Source organism: Bradysia coprophila, chromosome II, assembly GCF_014529535.1.
Source record: "Bradysia coprophila strain Holo2 chromosome II, BU_Bcop_v1, whole genome shotgun sequence".
NCBI lineage: Eukaryota > Metazoa > Arthropoda > Insecta > Diptera > Sciaridae > Bradysia > Bradysia coprophila.
In genome coordinates, this window is record NC_050735.1 from 6,677,611 (window position 1) to 6,703,841 (window position 26,231).

The 26,231-nt window shown below is 34.6% G+C and overlaps 2 protein-coding genes and 1 long non-coding RNA gene across 3 annotated transcripts in view; 2 read left to right on the forward strand and 1 right to left on the reverse strand.

The window, feature by feature from the left end:
- Positions 1–3,020, forward strand: part of LOC119069626 (DNA-binding protein Ewg) — a 37,901-nt gene extending 34,881 nt beyond the window's left edge. Inside the window, exon 9 of the mRNA XM_037173739.1 lies at positions 2,985–3,020. The gene's annotated coding sequence lies outside the window, so the exon portion shown is untranslated. The remainder of the gene's footprint in view (positions 1–2,984) is intronic.
- LOC119069659 (visual system homeobox 2) lies at positions 1,506–25,691 on the reverse strand. The gene is made up of 6 exons (XM_037173780.1): positions 24,458–25,691; positions 12,484–12,662; positions 12,298–12,405; positions 5,197–5,373; positions 4,979–5,084; positions 1,506–1,965 (listed from the first exon to the last, which is right to left on the reverse strand). The coding sequence occupies exons 1-6, from the start codon at positions 24,825–24,827 to the stop codon at positions 1,859–1,861; spliced, it is 1,047 nt and encodes a 348-aa protein (XP_037029675.1). The 5' UTR covers positions 24,828–25,691; the 3' UTR covers positions 1,506–1,858.
- Positions 7,468–10,691, forward strand: LOC119069669. Its single transcript, XR_005086375.1, has 3 exons — positions 7,468–7,573; positions 8,355–8,357; positions 10,681–10,691. It is a non-coding gene; the product is annotated as an uncharacterized LOC119069669 (long non-coding RNA).
- Positions 25,692–26,231: the final 540 nt, after the last annotated feature.

Here is a 26,231-nt window from a genome sequence, read left to right on the forward strand (position 1 = left end):
TGGTCGTGGCTCGTCTTTTGAAATGGTTACCGAAATAGATAAAACTGAAATGGTCTGTGTTACCTGGCGAGATACAAAGGTCGTTAATCTGATTTCAAATTTTGTGGGCGCAAATCCGTTGCAAAGTGTAGACCGCTTCGACAAAAAACTAAGCAAGAAAATTACTGTTGATTGTCCAAGCATCGTAAAGCAATACAACAGTTATATGGGTGGAGTGGACTATCTCGATAGCATGATTGGACGAAATAAAATTAAAATGCGTTCCAAAAAATGGTATATGAGAATCTATTACCATCTCTTGGATTTAACCACTACAAACGCATGGATACTATATAAAAGAGTTAATTTTCATCGCGGTACACACCGAAAACATCTGTTATCATTGGCAGATTTTCGTCTCAAGTTGGGCGTAACTTTATGCAGAGTAAATCACGTTGCTCGAAAAATTGGACGTCCTCCAACCGAATTGGAACGCCAAATCTCACTAAAACGAAAGCATCATAGCTGCTCGCCGATCCCGCCGAAAGAAACTCGAATGGACAAAACTGACCACTGGCCGATGTGGTTCGATAACCGTGTGCAATGTAAAAAACCCAAGTGCAAAGGGCTCACGTCAGTACGATGTTCTAAATGTCATTTGGCTTTGTGCTGCAACAAGCAGAGAAACTGTTTCCACGAATTCCATAATTGTTAAAAAAAAACTCACATTTGGCCCGATGAATTTATATTCAATACGCGTTAGTTATAAAAATTTGTTATTAAAACATCTGTTGTCGAAATATACAAAAATTAGAAAATATACTTTGTGTTGACCCTCAAAACCCTGGTGTTTATTCCTGTACGGAATTTTGAGAAGTGAATTGTTTTTGTTAGTGCAAGCGTGGATCGGTAATTTGTCTTCTTCTTCTTTTTCTACTACTCTCTCTGAGTATTTTTTTTCGACACATAATCATTATAAAGCAAGGTTTTCTTTGATTGTTTCTCAAAAAAATTATTCGTTCACTAAAAAAACTCATGAAGTAAAGGGTTAATCTCTCTACAAAATTTGATCAAAATGTGCAAAAATGTAAATTAAACTTTAAATATGCTAAATGGACCGCTGTGAGTCAAACAAAACATCTGATTTGATTTGGGGTATCTGAATTTGATATTTATCTGACAAAAAGTTGTGATTTTGGTACATGGGATATTGGTGACGAAAGTCGGATTACCTCCAATCAATAATTTTTTAGCTTACAATGTATTCCCAGGTTCTGACAATACGAAACCTTTAATTTTAAACGTTGTCTAAGCTAATTTACATCATTAAATACATTAAAATTTGAAAATGTAGCGAGACCTACTCACTAGCACTAGAACTTGTCAACAGTACTTAAATTTAACAAAATTAAATTTAAAAAAAAAATTTTCTTCCATAAAATGATCAGCTGGACCAGCTGAGTGGATTTCCGGCTGAGCCTTAAAAGAAATAAGACATTTTGTAAAAACCGCTACACCCTATGAGTACAATCCATTGGTAAATGTCGGACTGTATTAGCATTGTAAAGATAAAATCGATCGATTTAACTGAAAACAAAATCTTCTCTCAATGCCATGACCCATTCAAGCAGTGCATCCACACGAACGAATAATAATTAAAATTTTTAGATTGAAAAACAGAAGCAAAATAAAAAAAACGAAAATTCTCGTCAATTTGAAATTCCAATCACAAAATTCCTATTTTCCCTAACATGCTTGATAAAAAAATAAACAATTTTCGTACAACGAATTATTTTGCATTTTGTAGTTTGTTTGTCGTTTGGCTGTTTTATAAATTCTCTTCATTGTGGCTATCATTTCTCTGATTTTCCATTTTTAATTATGTTTGATATTGTAGCATCGGTGCCGACAAATTTGGATGATGTGAACTGTTCATTCGGAGCGCCGATAAGCTTTTATTATACCATTCATCTTCAGCGGACATCCCTGTAAAATTGAAATTTTAATTAATTTTTCTCGATTGATTTAAATAGTAATCCCAGTGCTTCCGACTAATCGAATATCTTAAGTGAAAATTTACTTCATTTGCCGTCAGCACCATTACCCAGTTCTACAATATTTTATGCATTAAAGTTATGAAAATCGTTTAACGGAAGACGAGAGAAGAAATAAAAAAAAACGAGCAACAAGCATTTCCTAAATCTTAAGACGTTCGTGCCAGTAGGATGTAACACGTCTTGGCTGAATACTGTCATTTCCGGTAGGGCGGTCGTTTATGTATTTATAGAAAATATTACAAGACTATTTTGTAGTGATGCAACTTGCATGCTCGATTTTGTAAACTATAAGCCAATATCTTGAAAGGAATAAAGGAAGTGAAATCGTTGAGAGACACATCATGTTAAAGTGGAGGACTCTAATGTTAATGATAAAGTTTGGTGTGAAAAACATTTATTAACTTCCGGCTGTAGTGGGAAATAGAGAACTAATCTGAGGATTTACTTCGAAATATTGAATTTAGATTTGATTGTTGCATTCCTTTGTGAAGGAAGCCGTTGATTACACAAACAGCTTTCCAATCTATTTAATGGCGGATATGAATATTCACAGTATTTTATTGTAATGCTTTTCGCACTCGGATACATCATCGTTGTTAGCTAATTGCATCTAGGTAAATCTCCGGACCTGTACCAGCAATTGTTCTTTAACGGATAAACTTGTTTATGAACTGGTAAATGTACGGAGACTGGTGCCGCCATGATATAATGATTCCAGGCCAAGTATCGATGACTTATAAAATGGCATGGACTTACGAGGACAGACTTTTGGACTCAAATCAATCAACGACGTTGGGTATGCTCATGAGGAGCAAGAAGCTGTTTCTGAACTAATGAAAGTTTACTGTAAGAAATCTGTTTTGGTAGCAGGTTTTGGTAGACTCTCTGGCAGATCAAGTTGTCGCACAGAATATCATGATTCACTAAACACTCCAAACATCTTGGTAGTTTTTTGGTAGGAATTTTTTGCTTTGACGAGTGGAAAATGCAAATTACCGCAACTGTCATCAGTTGGGGTGATGGGAGTAAAACGATTTTGCTCGCTGCAGCCCCTGTAAACTCGTTCTCCGTTAATGACAGTACAGAGTTTGGAGATCATTTTGTTTGACTCGTGTGGTCGCCTCGGATCGATCCGTTCACTCCATTCACTCATCAAAATAAAAATCTCCGAACCAGTACGTAATCTACTATTTTAGTCAATTCAAGAAATTTTCCCCTCAGAAAAAGGTTCTTGCCATTTGAATCAATAACCTTGGCGAAGCTCGTTGCTTTCTTAATATAGACAACTTGGAATATTATTTCCAATTCGACTCCTACTGTTTTTCACAATAAATAATTTAAATTTGAAATTGTTTTCATTTAAATGAGGCAGCTAATTAAGATAATGGCCAACCCAAATATCAAGAGCAGACAACGTTTTCTTCCAGAAAACGTTTGTGCTTTATTATCAACATTAATCTTAGAGCATTCATGCATTTTCCGACTAGAAATTATTAATGAGTGAACCGAGGGTGGAGATTTACTAAAGTTGTCGGAATAAAAATTATTTTTGTGAACAGTTTAATGAAAAGGGATGAATTTTATAAATAAATTATTTGGAAAGGTAAGATACGATCCAAACTTGGCGTGGAGAAGAAATAAAGGATGATAAACCTTTTTCTCTTTTCTTGTCTTAACAACCTTGAGTAACTAATTTTGTAACTACGCATACGCTAATGCATTATCCTATGGCTAGGCATCTGGCTTGTGACTTCATTGCAAACGCTAATGAAATAGATGATTTTGAATCACGACAGAGTAAAGTTATTTTACTCTGCCGTGTTTTGAATGAGATAGAAGAAGTGTCAGATTACAAGATCCTCTCTGCCTGTTTGCAAAAATTTAAAAATGGATTACTATTTTACGCACGAAAGTGTGACCAAATTAGCGCGTAAATCGGGGTTAATGAATACTCACTTTCTGAAACAACACTTTTACGCACACTTCTAGTACATAAAATCTAGATCAACTTGTGCTTTTTGCCTATGAAAATGGCTTACGGTCAGAAAACGAGACTTTGTTGTTTCTCCTCATAATCGCGGTTATTCCAAAGTATAAAAACAACTGAAGTTTGCACATCCTTCTTTCGGGTGAATGTTTTTTAAAGTTGTTAGGCAACACGTGCTAAAACTCAATACTAATCAACGCCGTTCCAACAACATTATTACGCCAAACGTCACTACTTTGAGCCCGCAAGCGAGTAATAGATATTTACATGCTTTTATTTTCCCTAGGGTCGAAAGTCGCTTATTACACACCTAGGGAAAACAAGAAATTTGGTTTAGGTTTCAAAAGCATGTAACATATATTATGCACCTGTTGCCAAGATTGATATTTTGACGTGTGGGACATTATTGCCCTAGCCGAAGGCGTGGGCTATAATGCCTACACGTCAAAATAACAGTCTGGCAATAGGTGCATATCATATTTTATCTGTCGAGAACAGATATATCGAGATAAACAAAAACTCCCTAGAGGGATAAGCTCGAGATTATAGTTCTAGACAGATAAAATCCATTACATAACTCGGGATAAAAGTTGAAAAGTCTCGTTTTCGTATGCTTATTGACCTCGGCTTCGCCTCGTATCAACAAAATTCATACGAAAACTCTACTTTTTAACTTTTTATCACTTGTTATTTAAATCACCATTACGTCACAAGGACGGAAAAGTTGAAAAGTCGAGATTGTTAATCCGAGGCAAAACCGAGGTCAATAACCACGCGAAAACATGACTTTCTTACTACGAATTTCCCACACGTCACAGAAATAAATATCTAGGCAAGAGATCAGAGTGCACTACTATCAAATTTGTGAGTCATTAGCAACTCCATCAATACATCAAATATTGATTATCATCCCTATTCATATTTCCCTTAATCTTTGATTTTCTTTAAAACTTACCCATAGAGTCTTGTCGAACACCAACTGAACCCATATTAGAACTATGACTCATCGAAAACGGTTGCGTCATTCCGGGATACGATGTTGCTCCCATTTGAAAAAGATCCTGCAAAAAATTGTTTTTCTTTTCATTTGTATTTCGATGATGTTAAGTGATTGGGCAAAGAGCCATGCAAAAGATACGATAAATAAAAATACGAACGGAAAGTTATATTTACCTGCGGATATCTATTTATTGAATTTGGGTGTGGATAAGGTTGGTATCCCCGTGAGACGCTGTATCCCTGTATATTTCGCATCATTCCATTACATGATGGGATTACCGATGGTGCTAATGCTTTTTGAAGTTGCTTTTCCTGTTTTCGATATTTTGCTCGTCTATTTTGAAACCAGACCTTTTTTGGAAACAATTGTGGTTTTCATATATACATTTCGACTGTTCAAGTATAATTTTTCATTTACAATATCAAGATAAATTACATTGTCAGTTAGATCAATACAATACAATCAACGGTTGAATTTGGATCATTATATTGTATAACAGAGATATAACTAAAATTTCTATTAACCTGTCACATACGGCTATTCATCTGTTATCGAAAAAGACAACAAAAATAACGACAAAGTCTGGTACTTGTTTTAGTAAAATGCATGATAAAAAAATTGAAGTACAAGATTTGAAATCAGCCGATTTAAAATATTTTGATCGATGGAAGTAATAGACCTGATACTGATACTGGTCATATGCTTGCCACTTGTAACAGGTGCAATGAGCCTGTCAGGGAAGCTGAGGAATTTAGCGTTTTCCTGAATGTCTGTATCATAAATCGTAACCTTGTCTGTAATATTAGCTGTATCCGAAAATTACAAATAAGTAAAAAGCGATATTAGAGAGATTGAATGCAAAAGGGAGACCAGGAAAATATAATAGGGTGGCTACACATGTCAGTGGATTTTAAAGTTGGTAAAATGGACGTGTATACTTTCTGCATCAATCTCTTTTATATCTCTTCCCCTTATTCAGAGTTTTCTAGCAGCTCGCACTACTCTATTATTTTGTGAAAATATTGCAGACGATGTCCGATTAGCGATTTAGTCTCGTTCCCAATATTCTTCTTTTGTTCTTCAAATTGATTGTATAATTATGAAAAATTACGAATTATCACATTTTTGTTTTATGTTGGATCTGATATTACTAGTCTTACAGATTCTGACAGCTGTTGTATTGAATATAATTTTTCAATTTTTTCGCAGGCGAAATTTATGTCGCACATATATAGCGACCAGTTTACTGGGATAAAAACCGAAAAACCATTCAATATCAAGACTGTCTTTGTGGATCTAGAAATTATGTAGAATCTGTTGAAAACGAAAATGTGATAATTCGTTAATTTTGTTAAGTGTACCAGCAGTATTTGTAGAGCTCCGTTTTCTCTTTGTTTCAACTTTAAACAATAGCAAAAGGCGTGGTTTAGATAAACGGAGGCAAAACGGAGTGGATTTTTGTAAGTGGAAATCAAGACTTACTGTAGATGCACATTGCAACGAGAGCTTGACATAAAATTCCTTTGTTTTTGGGCCCTTTTCCAATCCACGCCATTAGTCGTATAAATTTATACGTCAGATAGATTTTTTCTCCTTTGTTACGATCTGTCAGTTTTTATATTTTGCGATTTAGTATGGAAATGAAAACTAAAATTGAGATATATTTGCTGCTTTAAGTGGTTTTTCATATTTTTTTGGACCAAAATGTTTTAAAGTGTGTTTGGAATCGATTAACATTAATAAAATAATAAAATAGAAAAAAATATTGTCACACAATCTGTTTAAATTTATTCGTCAGAGAGAGCTTTTTCCTCCTTTGTTACGATCTGTCAGTTTTTCTATTTTGCGATTTAGTATGCAAATGAGAACTAAAATTGTGATATCTTTGCTGTTTTAAGTGGTTTTTCACATTTTTTTGGACCAAAATGTTTTAAAATGTGTTTGGAATCGATTGACATTAACAAAATAATCAAATAGAAAAAATATTTTCACACAATCTGTTAATGCCAATCGATTCCAAACACACTTTAAAACATTTCGGTTCAAAAAATATGTTAAACCACTTAAAACAGCAAAGATATCTCAACTTTAGTTTTCATTTCCACACTAAATCGCAAAATAAAAAAACTGACAGATCGTAACAAAGGAGAAAAAAACTCTCTCTGACGCATAAATTTATACGACTAATGGTGTCAGTTGTAGTCTTTAGTTTTAAGTTAAGTCAAGTATTAGAAAAGGTTTTTGTCTAGTTTTCCTTTCGCCCTCTCGCTCGTCAGTCGCCATTTATATAAATAACTAACACATTAACGCTGAATTAAGTTGAAAAGCCGTCCTTAGGCTAAACACTTACTGCAAGTGAAATATTATTATTATATTCGTAATTTGTATTTTTTTTTTGAATAATAAAGTTCGTTAAAAGTATACGACTAATGGCGTGGATTTGCCCACCAATTCTCACACTATCAAATAATTCGTTTTTTATGTCGGGGACACAATTTTTACGTAATTTTGTTCGTAATTTCCAGTCTATATATATATAATTCGTCTAAGGTATCATTAAAAAGCTGTGATGTTATATTACAAGTTAACGCTCAGTTCTGAGGTTCATATCATAAGAATCATATGTCAGTTCGTTAAATATTTAATGAAGAAATGTTTGCGAGGTGTGTGAGTTTTCAGGGTTTTTTTTTGTATTGGGTAGCAGCTGGGTTGATTTACCTAAGCTTTGTTTTTAGATCTCCTGCATCTCCTCTACTGAGAACCATAGTCTCTTCTTAGGTACATTGAGTTTAGACTTTATCTTTTGTTCAGTAGGACCGTGTGTAGTAGTTTCACCATACCTAAGAAAACTGCGCAGTCTATGAAAATTTCGGTAAACTGCACAATTTCCTCAGAATAAGTCAATCTTTTTCAACCAAATATATTTCAAAGTTAACACATTCGTGGTCGTTATTGCGGTCGTACATTTTTCAAAAAGGATTCTGCTGAAAATTTATCACCGAAAATAAAATACGAAACACACAAATGTAAGCTTACAATTTCAGGTAAGTATCGGGTGCTTCTTAATGTACAAGTGGAACTTCTGACAATGTTTACTTCTGTGAATAGCTTTCTTTCGCAAGAAGCTCAAATTGATGATTTTATCAGGCCTAACAATATAAAATTCGTATCAGAAATAAATACACCCAAAGAAAGCCTCAATAAAGAAACGCGAAAGAAAGAAAAACATTTAAATTAAGAGAGTAGAAAGAACAACATCATGAAGTCTGACGACTAACAGCGAATGGGTATTTTTTTAAAATAGGAATTCAAAATGAGCCATTCGTCACAGATTGTACTTTATACTTTTTGAATGTTGTAAAATAATACAGAAAATCAACCTATAACTGCAACATTGTATATATACTCACAAATTCAAGTAGAAATGCTAAAGACGAAAGCTTGTAGAATTTTTTTTCTGGCTGTAAGCACAAGGGATATGCTTTACGAGTCTATACCATCAAATGGATACGTAATGCAATTACTCCGCCCCGAAATTCCACAATTTCTCATTCCAATTTCTATTTTCAGTTCAATTTCTTGTATAAATCTATACACAAACGTCGGTACATATTCACAATATAATGTATAGACGTCTATCGTATTCTGCGTACTTTAATATTAACATGAAAAATGGCGACAAAAACAACAACAACAAAACCCCCCCTAATATAACAAAATGTATACGCTAGCTGTGTGTATATACATATGGAATAGCTAGCTACATAGCTTCGGAGAATCTTAGGGTTATATGTGCTCAGTGTTACGACAAAGAAATCCCTCATCTCATACCCTAATTTATCTTTACATCTCTAAACGTACAGCAATATATATATATAGAGGTATATTCCATGTATTACATAATGTATACGTCCATATACATATTCCATTAAAACGTATATGAATGTTTCATCTTCATTCTCAATCCACAATCCCCATACTAAAATCCTACCCCACATAAGTTAGTCACTCTGTGTGGATAGGACTCGAGATCGAGAGGGTGGAACTTTAAGAGAATACACATATAGTGTACAATTTATATCTCCATGGTATGTTATTATGTACAGCCGAGATATTCCAAAAATTAATCCATGATACGCGAGGGTGGATTTTTTTTATGATAATAAATAATTACATACTTTATGGGCGAACAAATATATGTCGATATAATGGCAATGTATCCATTAAATTGTATTTTGTGTTCCGGTATATTTGTAATCAATAAACTTTCGCTCCAGACTAAAAAAAATAGTGTCGCTGCTCATTGATTCGCAATTGTCAATTTTAAAAAATCTTTGTCGCATCCATCAAATCAAAAATAACCGGAAAAAATGCCTGTTTGTACTTGGCTTTGTGTATACAGATTTACGGTTTTCAGATGTAGAGCGGCAAACATTTTTTTATTTCCGTTTCTTGGTTTTTTTTTGTTTTTCCTCTTAATATCGAATTTTCTATAATTTCCGGAATATGGTAAGGAGGCAACGAAGAAAAAAAAGAGAGAATAGTAACTGGTTTTTGGCGCGCTGGAGCGTAAAATTGAAAATTTAGTTTTTCTGTATTCGTCTCAAGGTGTTCACGCATTGATAATGGAATAGGGAGTGAAATGGCGACAGAATATAAATTTATTTTTTTGAAGTAGAATACATTGCAATTTTACGATCCACCGATCATCTGAGGGAGTTGCGGGAAATGACGTAATTTAATGCACAACAAGCTTTTTAATTATATGTTTTATATTTATTTGGATGGGGGTTATTCCATGATGATTTCTTTGAAATAACCCATTATACCCAATTACGAAAAAATTGCGTTTAAGAGCTACATGCACGGAATTTTGAAAACCGACTTATTTTCTGTTTCTGTGTCTCAAGTAGTGGAGTTTTTGATTACTCCATGTAACAATACATGCAAAATTCATTAAAAAAATCAGCAAACCACAAAACAGAAAATGTGTTGGTTTTCAAAATTCCGTGTGTGCAAGCTTTTCAGTCAGGGCATAATAAAATGAAAGCAAAATAAAACGATCGATTCTAGTTTTCGACAATTGAATTTCAATTGTCAAAAACCAGACTCGATCATTTTATTTAGCTTTCATTTTATTAGCGAAAACTTTCACTAATTTTCGCTAATATTTCAATAATTCACTAATTTAAATTGGCGAAATTTTAGTAAAATTTAGTTGAAACTTCTCGCTAATGATTAGGTACTGCTTTCAGTCTACAGTCGAAGTACCGAATAGTGAAATGAAGTTTAATCGCACGAAGTGCGAATAGGGAAGAAATGAGGACTATTCTACTACTGAAGTGGTATTAGTCTTTGTTTCACCATTCGCACTTTGTTCGATCAGCCAAAATAAGACTAATCGCATGAAGTAAGAATAGTACCTACCAGTACTTTGATCACCATACAAACTTAAGTTTTTTAGAATTAGAATTTTTTAGGTCATCAAACTACACCATGATGTTGCTCAATGCAGTATTTGCCACACACACCCGACCAACCATCAAACATAACTTGCATAACTAACAAAATTTTGGGGCAGAAAATGTGGGGAAAGTACACGAAACTCGGCAAAAAATTCAGTCAGGAAAATTATCAATCACAAGTAGAGAGCTGAGGCAACGTAATAGTATATTACTTCCGAGGTTCCAAGTTGTGTATTTGATAAGTGGGGTGTTACAGCCCGACCCGAAGGGCTGTATTCCCCACTTGTCAAATAACAACTTGGAACCTCGTAAGTACAATGCTTTACGTGATTAGGCAATGTAAAGGAAAATGAAACATGCCGTAACACGTAAATGATTTTTAATGTAAAAAAAATAGAATTGGTCGGCAACTTTAGAGCACCAGCCAAAGCTTTTTTTGTTTTAGTAACTCGCGAGCGTTTTCCTTCTCAACGAGCCCTCAAGAGCCAGTTATGTCTGAATTTGGCGGCAGGAAAGCATCTCTCTTTCTTGACGGATTTTTTTTTTGATGAGACGGGCTTAGCTTTTGCAGCTCCCTGGACAATGAACCTCACAAAATTCCACAAAAAATACGCCTTACAGTGTCACATACAACATTTTTTAACGAAACCTATACGGTCATGTTCCACGAGCTCATGGCATAAACCGGCCCTGTGTGTGATTGATCTGACCTTGCACTACAATCCGGTTTTGGAAGAAATCGACGGCTTATCACCGAAGATAAACGATCAAAATGAGAGAAAATATTTTCAAACAACTCTACCGACTTTACCACTCAAACGCTTCTTAGGATAGAGACAGGGACAGACTAACTGGAAAAAGCACTGTGACTACACACAACTCCCTTGTAGAAGACCCTAAAATTAAACATTTTCAAATAAAAATTCGAAAGAACCTTCAGGAATCGGCTGAATGCACAGTATGGCCAGTTCGGACACTTCGTCATTTCCCTCTTCACGAATTAGCTTCGAACTCTTAGCGAAGAAGAGGCTGTCAGTACGAGCCGAAAGCGAGTTCGCTTAAAAGCCCTTCAGCATAAAACTTAGGAACAACGATTTGTTAATAAAAAAAACTGTTATCACCGAGTAGCATACGATGTTTTCCTCAAAGAAGACAACTGAATATTTTTATTTTTTGTCCACATTATCCCTGGAGCGATTAAGAATCATCTCAGAACATTGACATTGTTGTTGAATTATTCCATGACCATAAAATCACACAATTGGGTGCAAAGTGAATGCCCGTACATGTACATACTATCGTCAATAATTGATAAAACTAAGAACTACTCTGGTGACGCCAGATAAGATTCAATTGAAATCAAAACCCGTAATAACTATGTATTGTATAACACTTCATTGAAGGTAAAATGTACCAGCATTAACCGCATACACATACACACTACGTAAATGCAAAATATATTTCCCCTTCAATCCACCCCCTGTCTTTTAAATAAAATTCCGAAATAAAAACATTTGATTGAATTATAGACTTATAACAGTACTTTATTGTTGGTCCTTACATCCATAATATGTATCCTGTTGTCTTTTAACCATGGGGTGAACAACTGTCACTTTTTTTCTTTTCCTTTTTTTTCAGCCCTTCTTTTGTTAAAGTGAAACGGTGTTAGGTTCACTAATTGTGGGTGATTTTCATTCAAATTGGGAAAAGTCTTTAAAAAGCGAATCTCGTTGATTCTATTCGAATTGTCGTTTGGGATAAACTAAATGTTGAACGACGACGTAGGAATATATAAATTTAAAAACTTACTTGTATTCTCGCTTCGTTTAATTTAGTTGTTCGTGCTAGTTCTTCTCTACAATATATATCAGGATAATGTGACTTTGCGAATGCAGCTTCCAATTCAGCTAACTGTTCCTGTGAAACCGAATGCAACAATAACTTTGTTGTAATGATGAATGCAACTAAAAATTTATTCCGGGTAAAAGTCAATACCTGAGTAAACGTTGTCCGATGCCTTCTTCTAGCTGGAGTTGGACATGAAGCTGTGGTTGGTGTGTGTCCGGCATGTTGAGGTAACGAGGAGACTCCACTTCCGGGCGAAGATACACCACCGGAAACGGACGAAAGTCCACTATTTGGTTCAGGCTTTAGTTTCTTAAATGCACCTTCCGCTATATTAATTGGAAATAGAGTTTCAGAGGTCAGTGTTGCTGTGGACAACCATGCTATAATACTCAATTTCGAATTCCATTTCATATTTAGTATTATGTCCATTTACAATATCGTTTATATAAATGTTGCAAGAATAAACTTTAAGTTTTGCATTGACCGACGACGAACGAATTCGATTTACATTACAGGTAATTTCATTTCCTCAAAAATCCTTTTGCAAACCGCAAATTTTGCTTTCCCTCTAAACGATTTTATAAATGCATATCGACTATATGTATATTCCATAAACGTCGTATGGAACGGTTACGGAACACACATGTGATGGATTGACCTGCGTATTTTATGTTGGTACAATTTTGTTATGATTACATGCAAAAAAAGGTCATTTTATTATTTAATGTTGAGAGCAAACACGGAAAATGGGAAATTTCCCCATCGAATTTGGGTTTATTGTTTTTTTTAAACAATTTAACGCTGCAAGGTTTTTTTGTTGATTGATTTTTTGTTTCAAGTACATACATTACTGCTATACCAACTAGTGGATAATAGTAGATTACGTACTTAATTGGATCATTTGCTTTTGGACCATTGAGAAGTCTGTGCTGGCTGTAGGCAAAGGGTAGAATTTCAATACAATCAAAATAAAAAGGTCCAGACAGGCGCCTAAATAACGCACTTCAATCATGAGTGGTTCTCTAAAAAGGAAAAGGCCATTTTATACAAAATAGTACTCTTTTTGGCAGCTGTCAAGTATGATCACTTTTGCTTGAGGTGCGTTGGCCTAAGTTATTTAACTCACGAATAATTTCAGTGAAGTGAGACCATGCTTATCAACTCAACAAAACTCAAGTAAAATTTTAAGTTATTTCCTTGTACAACGTTAAACAAATTGTATGAAAAATAACCATCAGGAAGTCTCATTCTTTAGTAAGCTCTGAAGATGACAACAACTTAGTTGTCGAAAGCTAATCAAATAAAACTAAAAATCACTAAACCACTTATCCAAGTATCTTAATAATCCAACCATCAGGAAGTTAAACAATTACATTATGTTAGAGAGAGTGTCTTGGTTTGCATTTAATACGTACTAAGAACAGTAATATTCCATTTTCATGCTTCGGAGCCGAAAATGAGGGCAATTTTTCGAATTTTCTCGGGTTTCCGGCCCTCTGCATGAAAACTCACATGTGCACCTGTTTGGGACGGTTGATTTAAGGCACTTTCGCTTGTAGACCTCACTTCGTTCGGCCTACAATCCGCGAAATTGCCTTAAATCAATCGTCCAAAACAGGTACACAAATGACTATTTAATTGTAATGCTGTGTTGCACATGTAAAAAGTGCCACTTCGTATCTAAATTGTTCTTCTTCGTCGCCTTCTTGATATCTCTGATTTGCTGTTTAAAACAACATACGAAAATAGAGAAATGGAGAATAACGGCAAGAACAGAACAGCTTAGACACGAAAGTAGCCCTTGTTACATATGCAAATATTTTTCAGAATATTTTTCTCATTATTTGCAACATATATCATCTAAAAATGTCAGTCCTCATTTAGCGGTGAAGAGACCACTTCGCTGGTATAAACAGAGCCAAACATACTTATATACCAGTTCTTTTACAGACATTTCGAGAAAAATTATCCTTAAAAGATATCTAAAAGATCTCATAAGATCATCCGTCTTCAACAAAGACGACAAAAGTAAGCGATAAGTCGTGGCAGCTTTTTTTCAAAATTCGTGCTGAAACTGAAGTAATAGATTTTGTATTTTGTAACAATATGTGAAAATTTGAAGCATAGCACTGGTTGTAGCAATAACATCGGCGACTTTTTTTACGATACAATTTTCCCAGTTGTCAGAAATTTTAGTGAAATTTTTTTTTGGAAAAAGACTAGTCATTTCTATGGAACCATTTCTGACCATTTGTCAGTTTTCGAGTTGATCTTTCATAGTCACGTCAGAATGGGTCATTTTCGCTGATACCTCACAATCCGAGGTTTTGAATCAAAACCTCAAATCGTGCAATATATAACCGAAAATGTATAACTGAAAATGAACCATTCTAGCGTGACCATTTACCACCCCTTTCAAAATCTCAAAAATCTTGAGTTGTACTCTTTTTTGTGAAAATGTAAGAAAACCTGTGCAAATTTAAAAAGAATGTCAGAAAACTTTTTCCCAAAAATAGTCCCCGACGATCATAATTTTTGGAGTAAAAGCTACCGTTTTAACCGTGTCATCTACATATGTTTTTAAGCCAAGTGTTGTTCCATTCGTCTTCCAAATATTTTCTATGTTAATGCTAGGAGCAGCGCTATGCTTGAACTAAAGAATTATCAGATTTAGTAATATGAGCAGATATAGACAAAAAGACAATGACATGAGTCGGCTAGCAGAAAAACCGAAATTTAACTTATATTTTCATAAAAAATAGCAAAAACGTAGGTGCAACCGTCAGAATAGATTGATTTCAATGCAAATAAATCTAGGGGAAAAACACTAGCAAATGTAGGGACAAGGATTGGTCGAATGAAGATAAATAATGTGCGAATAAAGGGAAAAAGAAGCAAATAATAGCGAAATAATAGGCGAATAATGGGAGAATGGTCGTACGGTGGGACAATATTTTTCATTGTTTATTCCGCGAAGTGCATCAAACCTTAATTGCATTTGAGAATATTTCCAAAAATTGGCCCTAAGATTGAGTCAAGTAAATTGAAGTTGTAATTCTCACTTTCAGCGCACTCAAGAAATAATATTTTTAATCAATAAGTATGAGAAAACTTCGATAGCTATTGTGATGTTAAATACTAAAACGTGAACGTAATTCGATTTTTAAAAAGTTACATAAATATTCCGTAAATATCGAACCAATTGTAGTGTACCAGACAAGCCGAAGATAATCAACAATAAACTTTTGCAGAGTCTGAGCGCAAGCGCGGTAATTTTTATGTTTACCATCATAGGTGCAACACAGCACATAGACACATATCATATTGGAAAATTGAACAGTCCTCGCTATCAATATGGTAACTTTTTCACTGCAGATTTAAATGGAGCACAACTAATTAGTTAGTTGGACTAAACATTCATTGTTTACAGTTTATTAAAAATCATATTGCCATGTAACATTAATATAGATTTGTTGTACCAAAATTGTTTACATATTTTGAGCTAACTACCCACCAAAAGCAGCCTTAGGGCTTTTTATTTGCATTTTTTTATGCCAATTTTATTATTCTAGTTGGAAATTACGGAAATAAAATTGGAATTGGAATTTCAATAGTTTAAAAAAAATGGTTTGTTTTTGGGTGCACATCGGGACAAATGTATCTGTAATTTGTTTAGTCCATTTTATGTATGACTACAGGCAACATCCTATATTAAAATTTAACAAATGATATTAACAGCGATATTACAAATAAAAATTTAGCAAAATAAAATTATTTTATCAAAAAAAAACTTTTACAAAAGAATTAAAACAAATTTGCAAACAAAATCAGTGGAAAAAGTGGAACATGTCAGTAACAAGGTAAATATTACCCGAACAATATCAAATATCGATTTTGGTTCATTAAATTTAAGAAATTATGTAATATGTCATGGATTTGCATACATGTACGCAATACTCTTATAGAGGCAATAGGAAAGAAAAATAGTTGGAATTTTCACTTAGAGGAAATGACCCGAGAAAATGAAATTTCCAACTTTCCTACACTTCGTTTTTCACAAGAAAGGTTCCCGCAGTTTCGGCTGAGGTGAGAAAATGACTACTTTCTCAACTGCGTTATGAAATAGTACATTATGTCCTAGTTTGGAACATTTTATTTTGCCAAGTGTAGCATTTGTAGCTCGAGCAGACTACGAGGGATGCAAACACACAAAGTTCCTAACAAGGAAGTAAGTTATTTTCTGCGCCTGAGTAACACATTTCGACGTTTTGCGTCACGGCACTTACAATCGAAAAGTTCGATATTTTACCATATGCGGCGGTGAAGGTGAAAGTAAGTTTCTCGGGTTATAAACAATAGAAATTCATTTATATTTTTTCGAACGCGATCGAGTCTGCAACGATTGGCTGCCAAGAAAAATTGAAGTGGCTGTAGTGTAGAGTGATTTATTTGTTTATCTTATTGTGGTTTCATCTCATTATGTTCCTCAGACGCAGAATAATTATTTATGCAACCGAGTGATAAATGCTGTTTTAGGCATTATATGTGTAGATTGGGACTCGAGGCCGCAGGATGAGTGAGATACAAATTTTATCTCAAAAAAGTCAACGAAAGCCATATTGTTTAGTAAACAAATAAAATGTAAACATTTGTTGACTAAATATGGGAAATTTCGCGATTTTCTTTTATAAGCTTTTCATGCACAATTACCAATTCTTGGTTTTAGAGTGTTTCCAGTCAAACTGAGCAAATTTTCTTTTTACAGAACGGGAAGACTCAATTTTCTTTAGCACAATGTTTCTATTGACATATTGGATTCGAACTCATTTCCAATTTTTGTTTCGCCTCTGAAGACTCTAAATCGAGTTTGGTGCCACTTCTAAAATCACGAAACTTGAAACGTTAATGAATATGCGCGAATTTCCTAGCCAAGAGTAAGAATATCACCCGGCGCGAGACTCTTTTTTTCGCTATATAAATGTGAGATTTTCGCTATCTATGGGTTTTTCTTAGAAACCAACCAAACTGCATACCGCATTAATTTAGTAATGTCGGGCGTTAAAGATATGTGAAAAATATTGTCCTAAAGTGGCTAACAGTTTCAGCCTCTTGTTGTAAATAAAACCACAAATTAACCATTAATGAATGGCAAGCGTATTGCAATTAAATCTGTTACTTCATTAGTGTAAATTTCATAAGTATGATTGATGCAAAATCTATTACTTCAATAAAAGATAACAAATATTTCACTATAAACACTAGTCCGAGTAAATCGCTCATTCTTGTCGTTGGCGTTATTTTGTCGACAGCAGATGACTATTTCCGAAATATGTGACTGAATCCCAACTGCTGAAATTTGTATTGTACAAAGAGAACAACAGTCCGATTGGTTACAATATGGGGGGATCTATCTAAAAGACAAGCTCATTTCATTTATACTTCTTACATCTAAAAAATTCACTTCAATTGCTTAAGTGGGATAATTTATGTAAACCATTCCTAAATGACCGCTAAAATTATATTTCATCCGTTCATCTCGTTTGTATCAAAATTATGTTATGTATACACGAAAACGACGATGGAAGTTCAAAAGCTTTAAAATGGGATAATTTTCTGTACATTTCTAATATGCTGGGAAATATGGCATTCACCAGATTATATTAGAGATGCAAATTTCGAGTTTAAGTCTATGTAATTACAAATGTCCGTGACAGACGATTTTCGGCATATTATGTGCTCCGTTTCGTACATGTTAAATTCCAGGTTCAAATGTATGCTAATTTTTTGGTCCAGGTAGTTGGTCTAAATTGTATTCTCATTGCATTTATATATACACGAGATGTATTTACTGGTGTAGTAGCAAACGTTGTCGGCTAATTATCTCATTAATACGGGCAACGGTAACTTTCACATCCCATAGATCCGAATGCATGAATTTCATTTAATTAACGACTGAATATTTCAGCGCGTGTTCGGTGTTGTCCTTTTTCGAGTTTCATTTCCACAGACAAGAAATTTGGAATGAATATTAATGTTATGGTCTCGTTTTTACCGGCATGATTGTCGTACTTTAAAAAAGAAATCAAAAAATGAGAAATTAAGAACAAAAAAACGAAGGTTAGTCCGATGGCTTAGGCTTAGGCTATAATACTGTCGATACGAAGAACTAATAAAAAGTAGAGTGGATGCTTATCTCTTGGTATACTAGCACAAGAATGAGGAATGGTTTTGCTAGGATTTACAACTACGGCCATAACTGTCAGTTAGTAACTGATGCTACACTGCAATGCGAGCTTGACATAAAATTCTTCGAACTCGCGAAAGCTACGCAATTTTGATTATTGAAATGAATTAATCAACCAAATTGTGTATCTTTCGCAAGTTTGGAATTTTATGTCAAACTCGCGCGGCTACAGTATCTACAGTAAGCCTCAGAATAAGATTTGTTTTAAGAAAACTTCACGTTCTGTTATGCAAAAGCTTGGTTAGATTAACACATGCAACCTCATCAAGTCCTAAATTAGTCTTAAATGTCCTTTTGACAGTATTTACAGAATTAAGAATGGTCGAATCGTAGCTATGAAGCCCCGACCGACCCGTAAAGACTGTTCGATTCATCTTGATATTTCATCTTTAGCTTGACCTGAATTTCACCCGATTCTGAGCCCTAACTACGACTAAAATTGACATTGTATGCTTTGCGATACGGGAGATAAATGTATGGAACGGCTACGGCACATTCATTTGCTGCCAATTTTCTTTGATTGAAAATGTATGGTCAATGACCATTATTCATACTGTCAATATTTCCGTTCACACGAAAACATCAATGACACTATGTCCATATGTTTTATGTCAAATTTTTATTTTCGCTCGATGAATAAACCGGGCTTTCATTTCAGTTGAGAAAATTTAGCAGTAAATACAAGCTTGACATCTTAAAAGTCAATGCGAAAAGTGCTTGAAAACAAATGAAATTTTTCGTTGACTTTACATTGCTGTCTAAATCAGCTGTAGTTGTAATCTGGTACGTAATTTGTAGGAAAATTCGACAAATATGTGTATGGCAGTTTCCACGCTCAGTGAGAATTCACAATTTGTACTAACACACAGGGACTGTCGTACTAGTGTTAAAAATATACATTTACCGGTATTTTACAGAAATTTGTAGCGGATTTTTGGTTGCTACCGGTATTTGGCGTCATTAATCTTTTGTTTTCAATGTAAAATAGCGCGCAAAGCGCTATTTGTATACCAATTTAATGCACTTTAGTAGCGGTTTGTTCGAAAAATGTTTGCCTATCGGTATGATGTTTTGGATTTTTTTACTAAGGAAACGTTCGGAACGGTGATATTTTTAATTATTTTATATTAATTTTTCAATCAAATTTAACTTAATCTGTGATTAAAATGAAGTTTTGCCCTTCTTCTTATTTTTAAATTAAGTAATGGTTCAAATTTAATTATGAAACTATAAGAAAACACCTTTGCCGTCGATGACTGCATACAATTTTTCTCACTTTAGAAACGTTCGGAACGACGATTGATTTTGTTGTACTTGGCAGATTTTGCATAAAAATTTAGATTTTTTTGTCTTAATATGAAGATTCATCCTCATTTATCATTAAGAAACAGTTTTCAAATCATTTCCAATGTTTGCAATATCTTTATTTTGTATTGGAAAAACACCATGCACGAAAATGTTACAAAAGAACATGCCGTATACAATACGAGTGTGGCTCGAAATACAACCTTCCCACACGCCTTAACAGAAAATGCCCTGCAAAGTACGGTATTTGTCTTTTTGAGGCTTGAAAAAGCGAAAACCCGATTTTGACGAAACAGTAATGAGGTATTTTCCTGAAGACCTTACAACCCTCCAACTCAGATTTTTCGAAAATATCATTGACCATGTCATCGCTCAACAATTTGCTGATGCAACCGAAAATCTCCCAAATCCTCCCGTTTCTAAATAAATTTTGTGTCGAAAACTTTCACTTTTCCCAATTTGTCCCGATTGACAACAAATGCATGTAATGGTAGAAAGGGGCATATGTTAACTGTGAAATTAAGAGCTCTATTAAAAACTCATAATAAACTATCAAATTGAGAGGGTCGACTGCACTTATTATTATTTTATAGCAAAAAAAGGGTGCGAATTCGAGCATTCGAACACATATGCAGGTTCTTTACAAAACTGATTTTATATCAGATTTCACTTGACATTTTATACAAGAGCATTTATGAACATATGAAAGAGTGTTTTTTTTAGAGCAATAAATTGACACCTATTGGGATTTGATTTCAAATCGCAAACATAAATCTTTCCAAGTAAACAACAATATCAAATTTTCTGTATAATTTTAAATGATGTAATGGATTTTGTGTAAAATTAGGTGCAAACTTATATGCAGTAAATACAACCTCATCTCACCACCAAACCACAAATTTGTAGTTTTTCGCACGTAACAGTGGATTGATTTATAAAGCCTCACATTAATTTGAAAGCAAAACAAAACAGTTTTCTAGAAATAGACAATTTTGTGATGTTTTTAATAAACTAATTATTTGATCGATTTTCAAAAACGGCCGCCACTAATTCAGTTATATTATACGGCCAGTCATTAAATAATAATTGTTGTAATGTTGGACGTGATAGTGACATAATTTATTGGAACAGAATGATGTTAATTGAAATATCAGTTAATAGGGTAACGACTTCGGTTACGAGCCCTCTTAAGACCTGTTACGAGCCTACCAAATCTATTGTTCTGGGGCTCGTAACTGATACATTGTTTTTTATGGTAAGAACTGAGGGGGGCTCGTAACTGAAACATTGTTTCTTGTGGTGAGAGGGGGCTCGTAACTGGCGGACGGCTCGTAACCGGAGTCGTTACCCTAAATCTTTACAAAAAAAAAAATCAAACGAAAATTATTGTGTTTTTGTGCCCATGCACAAAACCTATCAACAGTCAAGATTTCTTTCATCCATAGAGCAAAGAAAACAAGGACTGAAGGAGAATGATTTGATTACTCATACTCATTCGTCGAAATTATGGACATCCGACAAAAAAAAGTTTCCGGCTTGTAACTGCTGATTTAGATAGCAATTTAAAATTAATAGAAAATGTTTTTTACATGCTTTTGTTTTCCCTAGGGTCGAAAGTGGCTTATTACACACCTAGGGAAAACAAGAAATTTGGTTCATCAAAATCGACTTTCAACTTTTTATTCCTCGTAACTGTTGTTTTCAGCTCTTTTCGCATTGTTTCCAAATGTCAAACTTGCATTTGCTACCAATTTTCCTTGATTGATTCAATTCAATTGAGAAAATTTAGCAGCAAATGCAACTTTGACATTTTAAGACAATATGCGAAAAGAGCTGAAAACAAAAGAAATTTTTTGTTAAATTTACATTGCTATCTAAATCAAGAGCAAGGAACGCTACAATTTATTGGTAATTTAGTACCCGGCGGAGAATATCATTTGGAAATCGAATTATAGTCATTAATTGAACACCTAATGATGCCACCAAGTATGGGTCTCTTATTTTTATTTGTCCAATTTGTTCCACGCATTCACATTATTTGAATGAGTCAGTAAGATATGAATGTGTGACAGAACTTTTTCGTGCTGACGACTGTATTCAACGCACTTCAAGCAAACGTGATCATAGTCGACAGCTGCCAAATAGAGTACGATTTTGTATGAAATTGTTTTTTTACAGTCTTTTACAGTTATATGACACACTGTCAAGTTTCAGTACCCTATTTAGAGTAACGCTCATGCCGCTCATGCTTGAAGTACGTTGTTGTAATAAATTTTGTAAACAAAAAAAACAGATAAATTAGGCCAAGAGAAGTTTTCCAATAGCAGTTTTCACAGCGGTTTTTGTGAATTTAAGAATTCTCAAGTTCACGATAGTCTTCAAGGCGGCAATTGTCGAAACATTCGTAACTTTAAGAATTCGTAACTTGACAGTTCTTATGTAATTCTATACATGCAACTGTCAAATTACATTAGTGTTACGAATGCTACGAGAATAAATAAAAATAATTTCTAGACAATGGTTTGTGTATTGTTTTGGGAACTCTAGCAAATATTGTAGCTCTAGAATTCGTGGTCAGTTTTTCATTTTGCATAAGCAAATTCATCTTCTGATAGAAAATGGTTAAAAAGCCGGCAAACTATTGTCTAATTTAACAGCATTTGCGTTTGTCAAAATATTGCCACAGTTTAACTATAGTTCGCAAGAACTCACGTGTACAAAAGTAATAAACGTTGCACTATAAATTTGTCTAAAATTTTGGAAAATTGCTAACAAGCTTCAAATAGTGCATTTCTATGACAAAGGTTAAGATTTTTATGGTTAGATAGGCGGATATGGTGAAGCTTATTTAATTTACCGACGCACAAAATAATTATGTCTTGGCATTGACCCGGTTACCAGAGTTTTCCAGAGCTGGTAAATTTATCCCTCTGAGTCTCTCTGCTAGCTCAGCTGCCTGCTGACGACATGTCAGTATCATCATACTTAAATGATAGGAATCGTGTTATTTATCATTTGTTGCTAGCTTAAGATTTTATTATCAGCTGAAAGCTCTATCGGCATTCGTGTTCACTTCAAAATTAGTTCTAAACACATGGGAAGCCCTAAATGAGCTTGCATTAACACATAAAGTAGAAATCATTTGGATTCCCAGCCACTCTGGCTTTGAGGGAAATGAAAGAGCGGACGAACTAGCCAAAATGGGAGCTCTTAATTCATTTAATGGGCCAGAACCAGTGATAGGTATACCTGATTCTCTCATTAAAGCGAAAATTAAGAAAATAAGGGAAAAAACATTCACACAATACTGGCAGAATATTCCTGGTTGTCGACAAGCAAAAAAGTGTATCAATATAAATAAGAAAAACTCAAAGTATCTCATAAATATCAGCAGAATAAGACTAAAAATATTCACAGGAGTGATGAGTCATCACTGATGACTGGACATTATGGCTTCAACAAACACTTATATACCATTTGAAAACGCATTAGTTCAAGCTGTGATTTGTGTGACTACCACACAGATTCAGCCGAGCACTACCTCTGCAACTGTCCGGTTTTTATCGAAAGTAGGCGGAAGTTCCTAGAGGACTATCTAATCTCTCTCAAAAAATTGATTATACATTTGGAACCACAAAACTTCCTCAACTACATAGCTAGTACAGGCCGATTCACTAAACCACAAGTGTAAGAAACAAGTAATAGTAAGCATAATAAGCCCACACAGATGGCCTCCGTGCGCGCTCGACTAGCTCGAGCTACTATCTTTAGTTAAAAAAAAAATTATCAGATTAAGTGACTGTATTACACAAGGACTATTTTTGGGACTATTTTCCTGAATTTTCTCAAACTTTTACAAATCTTCTTGAATTTTCACACATTTTCCTAGTTTTTCATATTTCCGTTAATTTTCCATAAAAATATTTTCCAAAAAGAGTCCCCGGTTTTGTCTAAAATGTAACGTTGTCACTTCGATTCGGATAAACCTTTTCAGTTTCAGTTCATGGACTCTCTGGCATGCCAGAAATTTAGACCTTCAAGCAGAAACTTTTCACATACTTATGCTTCAGACATCATTTCGAATAAACATCGTACCATGACCAACGGCCTCACTTTTTATTATTATAAAAAAGACGAACATCTGACGAAGTACGTTGTGTTATTTATGTGCTTTTTTCTCATACCATCGGTCAGTCCTTTGAATCAGAAATTGTCTGTTCCCATATCCTCAATCGTCATCACATTCTCATTTTCAAAGGAACATACCACTCTCTGCTAACCGGAAACTAACATTATATTCACAAATTCAATTATAATCCCATACGCGTGGCACTTCATTAACAAGTTCCACAACAAAAACATTTCTAGCAACAAAATCCCTTTTAACAAATAAACCAAATGGCCATTAATCGGATCGACCATTCATAATAAAAGGATTTAAACCTTTGCGTTACTATTCACACAATCATCTGTCCATAAAAGTGACCATTGACCATCGTACAATGTAGAAAACATTGTGAACCGCTCACAACAATGCATGTAAATTTATTAAATGATTTTTTGCCATCTCACCTGTTATCGAATGATCGCCTAATCGTGATGGAGGCGTGTGTGCTGGAGTATGATGATGCGATGATGTATCACCAATTCCAGATGTCGATAGTCCTCCATATAATGCACTGAAATCCTCTGGCGTATTACTACATTTACGTTGGCCGGAATTTTTGTTATCCGTACTAACCGACGATCGAACATCTTGTGATAATCCTAAAAGGCGATTTTCATGCGTCGATATTCCCATTAAGCGGTTGTCTTGCAGCGACATAAATTTCGTATCCTGACTACTATGCTGCAGGTTACCATGAGACAAAGCATGATCTTCGAGCAGTCCTTGCTGTAAACCTAACAGTCCACCAACCAAATTCGGTCGTAGTTCATCCATTAATTTACCTTGACCGCCCGAACCCGCTGTAAAATTTAATTGACGACTAAAAATAGCTGGGAAAATATTGAATTGTTGTGAGTCCGGACTCGACGAACTGATGCAAAGATTTTGACCGCCGGTGGTCGAAGCACAGCCACTACTGCCACCCCCGGCTCCGATGCAATTATTTTTGAAATCCAATTTGGTGCCGAATAGCTGCTGCTTTTGGGATAATGTCAGGCTATTATCCAATGACGCTGTTAGGTCCGGTGGTAGATACAGTTTGAAGCTGTTTTGGTTAATTTTATTTTGAAATATTCACACAATTTTCCACCGTAGCAAAGACGAGCCCTCTTTATTTGTTCTACTAATTCTTCAGATCCCGATCGAAATTAACATTTTCCCATCAACATCACTACGTGTCATATCTCTCACAAGTTAACCACAAGTTAATCCAGACGTCCACATACAAATCGATCAACCGAAAGATGTAAATTTCAGGAAAATAAAATTTCAACAAAATTCTTCTTATCCACTTCGATCATTCATTATCTTTGCATTCACAATTTTATTATACATAAAATGTATCCCTTTTTCTCTTCTGTATATACCATAGAATCCACAACACAATCACAAGAAAATACCGCACGATGATATGATTCCACTTAGCTTGCAAATTAAATAATTAGATAAAAACACTCAAGGACATAACAATATCCTTTTGATTTCTTATCACAAGTTTACGGAACTGGATTATAACTGTACGGATCAACTGTCGGTCGGACTAAAAATGATTTCGGAGAGTAACAAAATTATCATGTGCACAACAGAGTGCAGACCTGCTCCCTGATATAAGGGATAATACTGTGTGTGTACTACAATTTTGCAATGTCTCCGTATCAAAATAGAAACAGCAATAAAAATCTAACCACCGACGACATGTGTATGGCAAGCGAAAAGAGAGACAAACATAAAATTATTATTTTGACTACGAACATTTCCAATTTTCCACAACATATGTGGATACTCTCTTCATGGCCTTTCAATAGTGCCTTAATCCGTCGTTTGTAGCCGAAAATTTATTCAGTTGACTGTACCAGATGAAAGGCATATAGATTGTTTGCGCTCTTTTTCGAACACACACTGTTCAACCCTTACATTCAGCCAATCCCATCGAAGGTATTTATCCCCTCCTGTTGCTATGGTCACCAATCATATAAGCGGGGATATAACACAACGTTATATATTGTACATGCCGTGCATATATTCCGCGAAGGGATGAAATTTCGTACGTACATATATATTGTGTTTCGTTTACTATTGCAAAATGGTGGTTTATATATTGGTGTATAGCTGCTAGCTTATTTTATGACGTGATATTGTCGAAATACTCATTTTTGGAACGGGAAAATATACGAGAAA